This window comes from Monodelphis domestica, chromosome 4 (genome assembly GCF_027887165.1).
Source record: "Monodelphis domestica isolate mMonDom1 chromosome 4, mMonDom1.pri, whole genome shotgun sequence".
Taxonomy (NCBI): domain Eukaryota; kingdom Metazoa; phylum Chordata; class Mammalia; order Didelphimorphia; family Didelphidae; genus Monodelphis; species Monodelphis domestica.
In genome coordinates, this window is record NC_077230.1 from 224,386,109 (window position 1) to 224,397,187 (window position 11,079).

At 35.9% G+C, this 11,079-nt stretch overlaps 1 protein-coding gene and 1 non-coding gene across 2 annotated transcripts; both read left to right on the forward strand.

Moving 5' to 3' along the window:
- The first annotated feature begins 4,039 nt into the window (after positions 1-4,039).
- Positions 4,040-5,793, forward strand: LOC130453506 (olfactory receptor 6M1). The gene has a single exon (XM_056825878.1). It carries the CDS (start codon positions 4,040-4,042, stop codon positions 4,979-4,981), a length of 942 nt encoding a protein of 313 aa, XP_056681856.1. The 3' UTR covers positions 4,982-5,793.
- An 879-nt stretch (positions 5,794-6,672) lies between these two features.
- LOC103094051 (uncharacterized) lies at positions 6,673-10,578 on the forward strand. The gene is made up of 3 exons (XR_008918252.1): positions 6,673-7,264; positions 8,235-8,345; positions 8,476-10,578. It is a non-coding gene; the product is annotated as an uncharacterized LOC103094051 (transcript).
- Positions 10,579-11,079: the final 501 nt, after the last annotated feature.

The following is an 11,079-nucleotide window of genomic DNA, read 5'->3' on the forward strand; positions in this document are numbered from 1 at the left end:
AAGCAATTGTTACATGGCATGAATTTTATATGAACAACAATGAAGTTTATAAATATCCTTTCTAAAATGAGGAACACAGGCCTAAAAATAATACTCTACATATTATCTGACAAGGAGAGAATACAAAAGGTCTGTCACTTCCTTATGTCTAGAAAATCTGTCTCTCTTGATATAACCTATAAACCAGTGAGCATTTTTAAGTACACACTATACAGTAGGCACTACTTAGGTGTTAAGGACAGAATACAAAAATGAAACAGTTTCTGATCTCAAAGTGTTTACATTTTATTTGGGTAAACAACAGTAACGATGTCAATCTTCCCAGCGATCTCTTTTTAAAGAGACCCTTAAATCATTTGACTTCTCAAAGCCAGAATCCAGAAGAATCCTCAACCAAGTTCTAACCACCAACATTCATCATAGTTAATCATTTTCCACACCAATTAGGAGAGTCCTTATGAAAGTGCTCCAGGCTTGACCCTGGGCTAACACACTCCCCTATGCTAATTTTTTTTCAGTGCCTTGCAAAAATAAACAAGAGCAAGTTTGAAATCTGTTAACTATATGGCATAAACCCCAACATCAGTGCTTTAAAACAAGAAGAATGCTCACTAGAAATTCCAAGATGCAGATGTAGGGAGCCTAGGATCCCATTAGTTTTCTTGGTTATCATATCATCCTATTAAATCATTGCTTGCATTCCAATAAAACTCCCAGATCTTTTTCAGATTCTCTGTTGAGTAGTCATTCCTCCACACAACCCAAACTCCAGTATTTATAAAGTTGATTTTCATCCTAAGAATGACTACATTAAATTCAGTTAAATTTTGAACTATTCAGCTTACTGCAGTGTTCTAGCCACTTAAAAAAAAAAATTCTGATTCAGTCCCTATAGTATATTAACTAATCCTCAAAATTTTGTAGTAATAGCACTAACCAAAAACAAGTTGGAAATAATAGATTAACCAGATTGAATATAAATAGAGGAAACCTATGCAGGAGATGATGAAAATTTGAGGACATTGAGGGATCAAGATTCTTCAAGATATCTAAAAGTTGAGCAATAATAAGGTAGAAAAAACTATGAATGCCATTAATTAATATCCACAAAAGTTGAGCAAAAATATATCAATAAACAGCAATCCATAAATGTTTGATTAGTTTTAGAAAATCTTTGAGAATAATTTACTTAAGTATTAAGTACATCCTGAATGATAGCATAAGAAATGCTCATAAAGGACATTCTATACCGGATAAGATCTTTATAGTCACACAATTGACTGAAATACGATTGATAAGAGTGTGGGTCTTGGGATACAGAAGCCCTAAATCCAGATCCTGCCTCCTTCTTATCTATGTGACCCTGAGTAAGTCACTTAATTTTTATCTGCTTCAGTTTCCTCATCTGTGAAATGGGGATAGTAATAGTGTCCAATTCACAGAATGGTTGTGAAGATCAAATTAGATAATAGTTATAAAGCACTTTCTAAAACCTTGAAGCATAATATCAGTGCCAACTGTTACTACTGAGAAAAGCAGAGGATACAAATCTCTGTACTTATTTTTTACTATGTAAAAACAATTGATGTGATAGAATTAAATACAAGCTGGAAGGCTCCCCTCCAAGAATGTATCACCCAAATATGTTAAGATGTAAAAGATTCCCTGATAAATATAGCTGATATAACTATTTGCTATCAAGCAAAGTAAAAAATATACATATACTTACTGACATGGGCACTGTACCCCAGAAACCCAGGCGAACTATTATCAGGGAAACTCCCTTGCTTTGCCTCCTCCAGACTCCGAATTTAGAAACACCCAATGACCCCACCTAGGGTCCTGAGATATTTACCTTCTTTTGTCCTCTAGATTTAAGATGGACAAAGAGATGAATATTTAGGCCTCCAGGCAGACCCAAGTCAGATGACCACCTCATCCCACCAAATGCCTGAGTCACATCTCCACCAGGACATAGCATCTGTTGTAAAAAGGTATAAAAACCTCAGAACTGATGTCTGGGGGGAGGAGGGGAGAACAGCCTTTCCTTTCATGCTGTCCTCCCAAGGAACTGCTCCCCATCTTGCTGTTCCACCTTTCTATCCTCCTGGCCACTCTCAACATTACTTTCTAAATTAATCTCTTTTTTTGTTTTTAAGCTAAGTTTTGGAGTCTTGCATGTTTGCAAAAGGTATCCTTCCCACCCATAACATTGCCAAGAAAGTTTTCTACTTTCATAACAGGTGGCCTAGCTTAGAGCCCAAATGGAAAGTTTTTTTTTTTTAATTTTTAATTTAATTTAATTTTAATTTAGAAGTTTTTAATCTCTTTGTGTATCATGGAACCTTTGGGGGATGTATGTAGTGAAGCCTATTGATCTCTTCTCATAATAATATTTTTAAATGCATAAAATACGTATTTTTAAAAACAAATTCACCTGCCCCAGAATGAAATATGGTAAGATACTCCACATCTTCCTATAAGTGAATGATAGTATGGCAATTTCAAGCCCCAAACATGTTGAAAACTTTTTCTCTATTCAACTGCTAGCTCAACTGCTACCTTCTCTTAAAAAATAAGATACAAGGGGAAATAATCCAGATTGTTGGTGGGAGAGCTTTGCTTTAGATAGAAAAGAGGAAATAATTGTCCAATAATAAGTCAGTTCAGAAATAAAAGTTAAGAGCAGGGAGCTCTTTGCTGGAAATAGAACTTAAGAGCAGGGAGTTCTTTGCTGGGAGTAGGCAGGAGAAGTGATGTGGAGTACTGTCAATGGCAGAAGGGGCACCAGGAAAATATTCTCTTTAAAATAGGATACTAGCCAGATTCCAGGGGAACAAACAAGATCAAGATTTGATGAAGAGAAATTCCAACCTGAAACCAAGAGATTATATTTGAGAGAGAGAGAGAGAGAGAGAGAGAGAGAGAGAGAGAGAGAGAGAGAGAGAGAGAGAATGGATAATGGAGTGTTCTGTATCTGTCTCCTGAGATTAAGATACAGAAGACAGGAAGGCAGGAACAGAAGGGCAGAGATGAGAAAAAAACAATTTTCAAAACCTAGGATAAAGAATGAAAGCTCTTTCACTTGAAATTAGAACAAATCGAACAATATTCAATTCTACAAATATATTGGACACTTATGAAGGATTGTGTACAAATATGTATGTCAATGAATTTATAGTCTATATGAGGAGCTATGACATATATAAATTGCTAAAATTTTAAAAATCCAATGTTACCTGTTCATGATAGAGTCTCATAACATCAAATATTATATGAATTCGGGTCTGAAAGAAATAAGTTAAGAAATAGGTAGCATAGTGTTTCAGAAAGTTCTGGGTTTGGATTCAACAGATGTTTCAAATTCTTGGTTTGCTATGTACTTTAGAAACTATTTCCCCTCTCTAGGCCTCAGTTTGTTCTTAAAAAAGGAGTTGAGGGGAAGGGGGTGGGCAGATTTCACTAAGGATTTGAATATCATAGTAGGTCAGAAAAATATAAAATCCTTGAGGGTGAGGACTGGTTCATTCTTATCTTTGAATCTCCAGCACTTTTCACATAGTAGCTGCTTAATAAATGTTTATTTAAAGGATGATAGAAATTAAGATAGGAACTAAATGGTTCCCAGAAATCCCAGAAAGATTACAAGCAGAAATGCATAAAGTATGTGGTGGAGTGGGGAGCAGTTATATCAAGGAACATTCTATGTAAAGAAATAGTTTAAATAAAGATCTGGAGAGGGAAAGGAGCAAGGCAAGTTCAGGAAAAATAGGTACTATGATATGGATGGAGCACAGAATATAAGAAGGGGTACAGTGGGAGATAAGACTGAAAGGTGAGTGTCCAATTTCGTGGGGGAGGGACAGGGAGAGTTTGAATGCTTTTATCATGTCCTTAAGTAGCAGCAGAACTGGGACTAGTATGACTTTTGACCCAATATTCTTTGTACAACAGCTTTAGCACAGATGAATGAGTATATATGTTGATCTTTCTTCCTTTGCTAGTTTTCAGCCAAAACCCATAGCCTGGAGCAAAGGCCATGGAAAACCAGAGCATGGTGACTGAGTTTGTTCTAGTCTCCTTCCCTGTTCTCCAGGAGCTTCAAACTTTCCTCTTTGTGGTCCTCTTGTTAACATACATGCTAACCATAGCAGGAAACATTGTCATCATTTCCCTGATCTGGACTGATTATCGTCTCCATACTCCAATGTATTTTTTCCTCAGTAACTTATCTTTTTTGGACATTTTGTTCACCACTGTTATTGCCCCCAAGTTGTTGTCCTGCCTCCTTAATGACAGAAAAACCATCTCATTTGCAGGCTGCATCACCCAAACATATTTCTATTTCTTCCTTGGTACCGTAGAGTTTATTCTTTTAGCTGTAATGTCATTTGACCGCTATGTAGCTATCTGCAACCCACTGCGTTACACCATCATAATGAACAGCAGAGTCTGCCTTTTGCTAGTTCTGGGTTGTTGGGTAGGAGCTTTCCTATCAGTATTGTGTCCAACTATTGTGGTGTCCAGGTTGCCCTATTGTAACAAGGAGATTAGTCATTTCTTCTGTGACATCGCCCCTCTGTTACAGGTTGCCTGTATAGACACTCATCTCATTGAGATTATCAACTTCCTTTTGTCTTCCATGGTTGTCTTGAGCTCCTTGGTACTCACCATTGTATCCTATAGCTACATCATCTCCACCATCTTGCGTATCCCTTCAGCCCAAGGCCGTCAGAAGGCCTTTTCCACCTGTGTCTCTCACATTACAGTAGTTTCCATTGCATATGGAAGCTCCATTTTCATGTATGTGAGACCTAACCAGAGCTATTCCTTGGATTTTGACAAGGTAACTGCTGTCTTTACCACAGTGGTGACTCCTCTTCTGAACCCCTTCATTTATAGTTTGAGAAATGAAAAGGTAAAAGAAGTCTTGAGAGAGGCCATCAGCAAGATCATTTCCTTGCTCCCAAGAAGATCTTGATGTTGAATATTTGGGTCTTTTTTTTTAAGACCTTAAAAATATTTCATCTCTCCATTTCTGCTCTGTGTGAATTGCATTACTTCAGGTCCAAGAGCCTGAAACCATCCAGACAAGACAGAAGGGTCATCACATCAGTGGTGAGAGTCCAGAAAATTACTTCTAAATCTAGAGAATCTTTCTCAGACTTCTGTGCATAGAATGAACACTGGATAAGTATTTGTTGATTGACAGGAAATGAAACAGCTAGAAAATCTGTGCTTATTTGTAGACAGGAAAATCATAGGATCATAAGATTTTAGAGTTGAAAGAAACCTTAGAAATCATATAGTTCAGGAGTTCTTAACCTTTTTCGTGTCATAGTCCCCTTTGGCAGTCTGGTGAAGCCTGTGGACCCCTTCTCAGAATCATGTTTTTTAAATGCACAAAATAAAATACTTGAGATTACAAAGAAAACCAATTTATTTGTCACTTTGGGCTTCCTAGTAGTATTAAAATGTCCTGTCCTATAGATATTCCATGATGCAGCTCTTTGTATCCCATATTCTCATCTCCTATAAGTACTGGGGCTTGGCCCACTTGCTCCCTTCACATTGACTGCTACAATTGAATTAATATAAAACTGGCCCAACATCTATGAGACAGCTCCTTCTGCCTCTTTTCCATCATCCTACTACTGTCCCTGGGGAAAACAAAAAGGGAATACAGTGGATTGTGAGCCATTTTGCATTTTTATGTTTTATGGGTTGCTACAATCATAAAATTTGTTGCCATATTCTAATCTCCAACTGAGCTATATTGGTTCTCCATGTGTGGATTTAATATAAATTATACCCCTGTTCCTTTTGAAAACCCATTTTGGTCATAATCAACCCCCTGGCTCCCTAGAGTCCCAAAAGAGGTTTGTCCTTTGTCCCTGTGACTCCTGGCATCCAGAAGATTGGCCTCTGACCTGAACTGAGGTCATCTGTCCAATCAGAGAGACCAGAACGAGTGACAACAATGGCTTTATAAGAGAGTAAACTGAGGAAGGTAAAAGGTCTTTTGGGGCTTTTCAGCTCTTGATGCTCTTAGGCAGGACAATCTTCCTGATGAAATGGCTTTTGCTAGTGAGCAGAAACAAGAATGTCAAACTTAGATTAATTAGGCATGGCCAGATAACTGTGTCTCTTACTCCAACTTTTACCAAAAAATAATTATTAATTAAGTCTCTAGAAAATTTTAATCATAATATCCTGTAGTCTTTTTTTCTGACACTGTTTCAAAAGTTTATGCCAATTCCCCTTTCAAAAATGTAGAATCAATTCTTCCCATTTGTTTCATTCATATTTTAACTGTCCTTATTTTCAAAACCTCTGGGAGGGGGATATGAGAGAAGAATTCCAGAGAGAGTTGGAGAGAGTACATACAGTGGCAAGTAATGGTGGTAGCAGCATGGCAGATGGAGGATTCCTCCCAGGAAGCTGACTTCAAGTCTTATAGTGAGCAAAGCTTTTTCCTTTCCTGGATAATAATTTTATTTCTTAAGAAAATTCAGCAGAGAGTGCCTGAACTTTGACTTTTCAGAAAAACTACAAGAAAGTGAATCTCTTTTACTCTGTTTCTCCTTTTTGTTTTATTGCTCCAAGAAACAGTTGGTAAGATTCATTGCTGAGAATTTCTTTTTCTATTTAAAACTCTTGCTTACTGGTTATTTATTTTTATTACATTGGTTTACTAGATAAAGATAATTGTAACTGGAGAATCAGAACATTCTATGAATTCTATTTGCAAATATTTTTAACATGAGTTGTTTTTGTTTGGTTTTATTTTGTTTTCTTTTGCTGTAAAATAATTGAGACTTCTCTGAGACTTAACACCTTTATGGGGTAATTCATTATCTCCAGGCTTAGGGGTTGCTTTGTACCAGGGCCCTTCCTCTACCTAATAAAGAGATAGTAGAGATCTCAAAAGAAGTTAATTCCCTGAGTCACCAAAAGTAACAATGAGCATCAGAACAGGACTTTTTCTAGTACTGATATTGGACAAAGAACACTTTTAAGAAAATACTGCCACTATCTAATTCCAATTTTATATGTCTTTCCACTGCTTCTGTAACTTTTATTCTCTAGAATTGTGGTGCTCCATGATTCCTCCCTCAGTGAATATTGCTATTAAAGAATCATTCTCTCCATAATACCGAGAAATAAAGTGGAACAAGTAGTACTGGGTCTTAACTTTTAAACAATGTTCCTTCCTGTGACTACAAAACATCTAAATCTCTTATGTTCTTTTCTCCTGACTCAGGTAAGTCAATTCCGAGTTCAACAATATAGATCAGTTATCTGGGGGCAGCTAGGTAGCTCAGTGACTTAAGAGCCAAACCTAGAGATGAAACGTCTTAGGTTCAAATTTGGCCTCAGATACTTTCTAACTTGGCAAATCACCTGTCCCCCAATGCTTAGCCCTTATGGCTCTTCTGCCTTGGAACCAGTACATAGTATTGATTCTAAGATGAAAGGTAAAATAGGTCAATTATCTTCCCATGTCCTAAAAACAATTTTTTCCTCAAATCAGTATTAAATGATGTAGCCCTCTGTAAAAATTAAATTATCTCTCTAGTAATAAAAATATTATATTGTATTAAGTTTATTAAGGATTATTAGAAATCAAGGATAGAAAATAAACATGTGCCCAGGGCTGATTAGCCCATTCAAAGCTTACTTACTACATCATTGCAATGGAAGAGAAGAGAGACTGGGAGGTGTTACTGCCAGTTAAATACTAATTGTGATCTCACCCAGGTGGAGACTCGGGTGAGATTATAGGGAATTCTGGGAAATACCAAGGACTTCTGGGTATTGAAGTATGGAGTTCTAAATCTCCATTTTTACAGCCCCCAGGAGTGAGAGTAGACCCCAGTAAAATCAAAGCCATGATCTGGCCAGAATCATTCCTCACATGAGGCCCCCCCAGACCCCCCATTTCCACCCCCTCACTGCTGTACTTTGTAAAAACTGTATGTTCTTCCAAGAAATGACTGATGCCCAAATTTTGTGAGAAGCTTGGTTAAATGGTTACATGTTTACCTGTGATTTGTTATCCTATAGAAAAGTCTTTCTAAGCTTCAGTGAGGTAAACTAAGTCATTGTACTAAGATCATAAATCATTAATAATCATTATCCATGTTAAAAGCTTACCTAATCCCTTAGGCTACGTCGCTTTCTCTATAAAATACTAGCTGTAATCAATAAATCACATCTCTGATTTCTACCAGCTTCAGTTGTCCTCCTGATGGCGTCATACTTCTCCCCACGTCTCATTCTCCGCACCCCTTCGAGACCCCTGAATGCTTGTCAGTATCACCTAACAAAATGAGATAATGAAGGTGAAAATATTTTTAAAACTATATAGTTGTCTAAAAATAAATTAACATTATTAAATGTAATTTACTTACAATGGCTTTTTCCCCCCTAAAAATCTTCTTTTGTGATTGGCTTTGCCATTTCTTTCTCTAGGTCATTTTACAGATGAAGAAATTAAGACAAAGTGGATTAAGTGATTTGCTCAAGGTCACGCAGCCAGTATGTGTCTGAAGTCAGATTTGGACATCGGAAATGAGTCTTCCTGACTCCAAACCTGGCACCCTACTACATCACCTACCTGCCCAAGGGACTATTACAATAGTCCAAGAAAAAGGCAATGTGACCTTGATCTAGGCCTAAGGGTAGTGTAAGTAGAGAGAAGGATGTGAGATATGTCATGGCCATACAATCCACAATACTTTAAAACTGAATAGATATTAGGGAAGGAGGGCCATGCGGAAGCAAGAGGTCAAGGATAACTCTAAATTTGCAAACCTGGATAAGCAGTAGTAGTAGAGTGAGACTAGAAGGGTTATCTTGGTAAATGTTTCTCTGACATTAAAAAAAAAAATGTTCCCAGCAGACTTTTAAGTCTGATCTACATTATTTACATTTTCTCCAGTACTATCTTAAAACTAAACTAGCATTGGCCAGTTTTTTCAGGAAAGAGCCAAAGAGTAAATATTTCAGGTTTTGCAGGGCAAGAAACAAAATCAATAATATTGATAAGGTTCTTATATGACAAAAGTGAAACAAATTTCCGCAAAGTATTTTACTAACAAAATTCAAAATATAATAATTACATTGTCTTGTAATACAGGTCTACTCATGAGAAAAATGGAATTCTTCAATTAAAAAAAAATACCCTGGATCCCAACCTGTTTGTGAAATGAAAGTGAAGTATGAAACAGAATTGAGTTACGTTCAGAAGGCAAAATTAAATTGTAGTTTCATAATCTGGTACAATGTAACAAGAAAATGTAAAATGTTTCCAGAAAAATCCCAGATCAAATCTTGGTTCTGCTACGTACTAACTTTGGGACTCAGGGTAGATCACCTGTCCTTCCCAAAACTCTGTTTCTTCATCTGTAAAATAATAATAATAATAACTGACATATTACACCATAAAGTTTTCAAATTGGCAAGAGATAGAAAACATTACAAAATGTAAAATGAATAATTTTGATTATATTAAATTAAAAAGGGTTTGTACAAACAAAACAAATGCAACCAAAATTAGAAAGGAAGCAACAAACTAGGAAAAAAATTAATAACAAAAATCTCTGACAAAGGCCTAATTTCCCAAATTTATAAAGAACTAAGTCAAATGTACAAGAAATCAAGCCATTCCCCAATTGATAAATGGACAAGGGATATGAATTGGCAGTTCTCAGATGAAGAAATCAAAACTATCAATAAGCACATGAAAAAGTGTTCTAAATTCCTCCTGATTAAAGAAATGCAAATAAAAACAACTCTGAAGTACCACCTCATACCTAGCAGAGTGGCCGATATGACAGTAAAGGAAAATAATAACTGTTGGAGGGGATGTGGCAAAATTGGGACACTAATGCATTGCTGGTGGAGTTGTGAATTGATTCAACCATTCTGGAAGGCAATTTGGAACTATGCCCAAAGGGCTTTAAAAGTATGCATGCCCTTTGACCTAACAATATCACCACTAAATTTGTACCCCCAAAGAGATAATTTAAAAGAGTTGTACAAAAATATTCACGGTCACACTCTTTGTGGTGGCAAACAATTGGAAATTGAGGGGTTTCCCTCCATTGGGAAATGGCTAAACAAATTGTGGTATACAATGGTGATGGAATACTATTGTTCTATAAGGAATGATGAACTGCTTTGTTTCTATATGACCTGGAAAGGCCTCCATGAACTGATGTGAAGTCAAATGAGCAGAAGCATGAGACTATTGTACATAGAAAGTGAAACATTGTGGAATGATCAAATGTAATTGATGATCCAGGATAATCCCAAGGGATTTAAGAGAAAGAATGCTGTCCACATCAAGAGACAAAACTCTATGAATAGAAATGCAGAAGAAAAACATATGCTTTATCACTTGTTTATGTGGGTATATGATTTGGGGTTTTGGTTTTTAAAAGATTACTCTATTAAAAAATGAATAATATGGAAATAGGTATCAAGTGATAACATATGTATAACCCAGTGGAATTGCTTGTCAGCTCTAGGAGGGGAAGGGAAAAGGGGAGGGAGAGACAATGAATCATGTAACCATGGAAAAATATTTTAAAATAAAATTAATTAATTAATTTAATTAAAAAATAAAGTTTTCAAAGTCTTTTTTACACTCACTGGAGTTGAATGATATGATTTCTAAAAGATTTCTAAAATATTCTATAACTTTTTTGAATTGAAAAGGAACTTATATGATCTAGTTGAAGAAACTTAGATTTAGCAAAGAGAAGTTACTTTCATTTAAATAGTTAAATTGTCTTTTATCTTGCTAAAATGTGACAGTATTTGAAAGTAGGAACTCTCAGAATCCTTATTAATTTATAAGTCCATAACTTACATTAGAAAAATTCTTCAAAGGGTAATCAAATCCAGATAATTCTTGGGAGTTGTTTGGGTATTAATTTTCTCATTTTTCAATGGAAAAAAAGACATTTTCTCTATTAAACCCACTTTATTGATAAATAATCAAAGTTTGTTCCTTTAAACCTACTCCCATCTTGGTTTGAAAGATGGAAACTTTGTTTTCTAAGAATTCAA

Excerpts from the sequence above, each read along its gene's own strand:
- LOC130453506 (XM_056825878.1), top strand. The coding sequence starts at position 4,040 with ATGGAAAACCAGAGCATGGTGACTGAGTTTGTTCTAGTCTCCTTCCCT.